Source organism: Rhagoletis zephyria, unplaced genomic scaffold (assembly GCF_001687245.7).
Source record: "Rhagoletis zephyria isolate East Lansing unplaced genomic scaffold, Rhagoletis_zephyria_1.1 Rzeph_scaffold_15874, whole genome shotgun sequence".
In the NCBI taxonomy this organism is placed as follows: Eukaryota; Metazoa; Arthropoda; class Insecta; order Diptera; family Tephritidae; genus Rhagoletis; species Rhagoletis zephyria.
The window spans coordinates 11,648-12,468 of NW_016172940.1; the positions used below are offsets into that span (position 1 = coordinate 11,648).

At 44.0% G+C, this 821-nt stretch overlaps 1 protein-coding gene across 1 annotated transcript; it reads right to left on the reverse strand.

The window, feature by feature from the left end:
* LOC108379216 (cuticle collagen 3A3-like) lies at positions 1-811 on the reverse strand. Its single transcript, XM_017635544.1, has 2 exons — positions 806-811; positions 1-741 (listed from the first exon to the last, which is right to left on the reverse strand). Exon 2 carries the CDS (start codon positions 683-685, stop codon positions 332-334), a length of 354 nt encoding a protein of 117 aa, XP_017491033.1. The 5' UTR covers positions 686-741; positions 806-811; the 3' UTR covers positions 1-331.
* Between the last annotated feature and the right edge of the window lie 10 nt (positions 812-821).

The following is an 821-nucleotide window of genomic DNA, read 5'->3' on the forward strand; positions in this document are numbered from 1 at the left end:
ACTACCGCTGCGAAATAGAGAAACTTAGAGCCTAAGATCTCTTTTCCTATGCCGCAGATGTGCTCATAAAATGTCTCTGGAGTGAACTTCCGCTGTGAAAAAATATAGTGTCAATATCTCATTACTTTGACAACCAAACGACTTTCTAGCTTTCCTCGAGATTTGTATTACTCTTTGGTCTTCAGAAAACTTAAATTTATATATGTAGTCGGGTTTATTCTAAAACTCAAATCATACTCACATTAAAAATTCCAAAAAAACCCGTTTAATTTTATTACACGTTTTAAACACGCATTTATAAAAAAAAAAACATCAAACGAATTTCTGCATATTAACCCTTATTATAATAATTCACTGGTGGTCCTTTATTGTAGTAATTCGGTGGACCTTTATTATTCTGTTGCTGCTGCGCAAGCAACAGTGGGTAGGCATATGCTGCTTGATAAGCATTGCAGTCCGGGCACACGCCTGGCTGTCCAGGTGGTCCATGACCGCCTGGTTCGCCTGGTGCACCGGGCACGCCAGGTTCACCGGGTCTACCGGGCAAACCATCCACGCAACGACCTTCAGGTCCTTGTGGGCCAGGTGGACCCATTTGGCCTGGATGACCTACGCCATCTTCGCCACGATCACCCCTTTGGCCCTCCAGCCCCCGAGGTCCCGTCTCACCTTGTGGTCCCTGCATACCAGGAAGACCAGGATAGCCCCGTTCACCTTGCGGACCTTGAAGACCAGGTTCGCCTAGAAAAAATTAAGTGATGTAAAAAAATTTAAAGACGTATTTTTCAAAACAATGTTTACTAACCTTGTATGCCTGGACT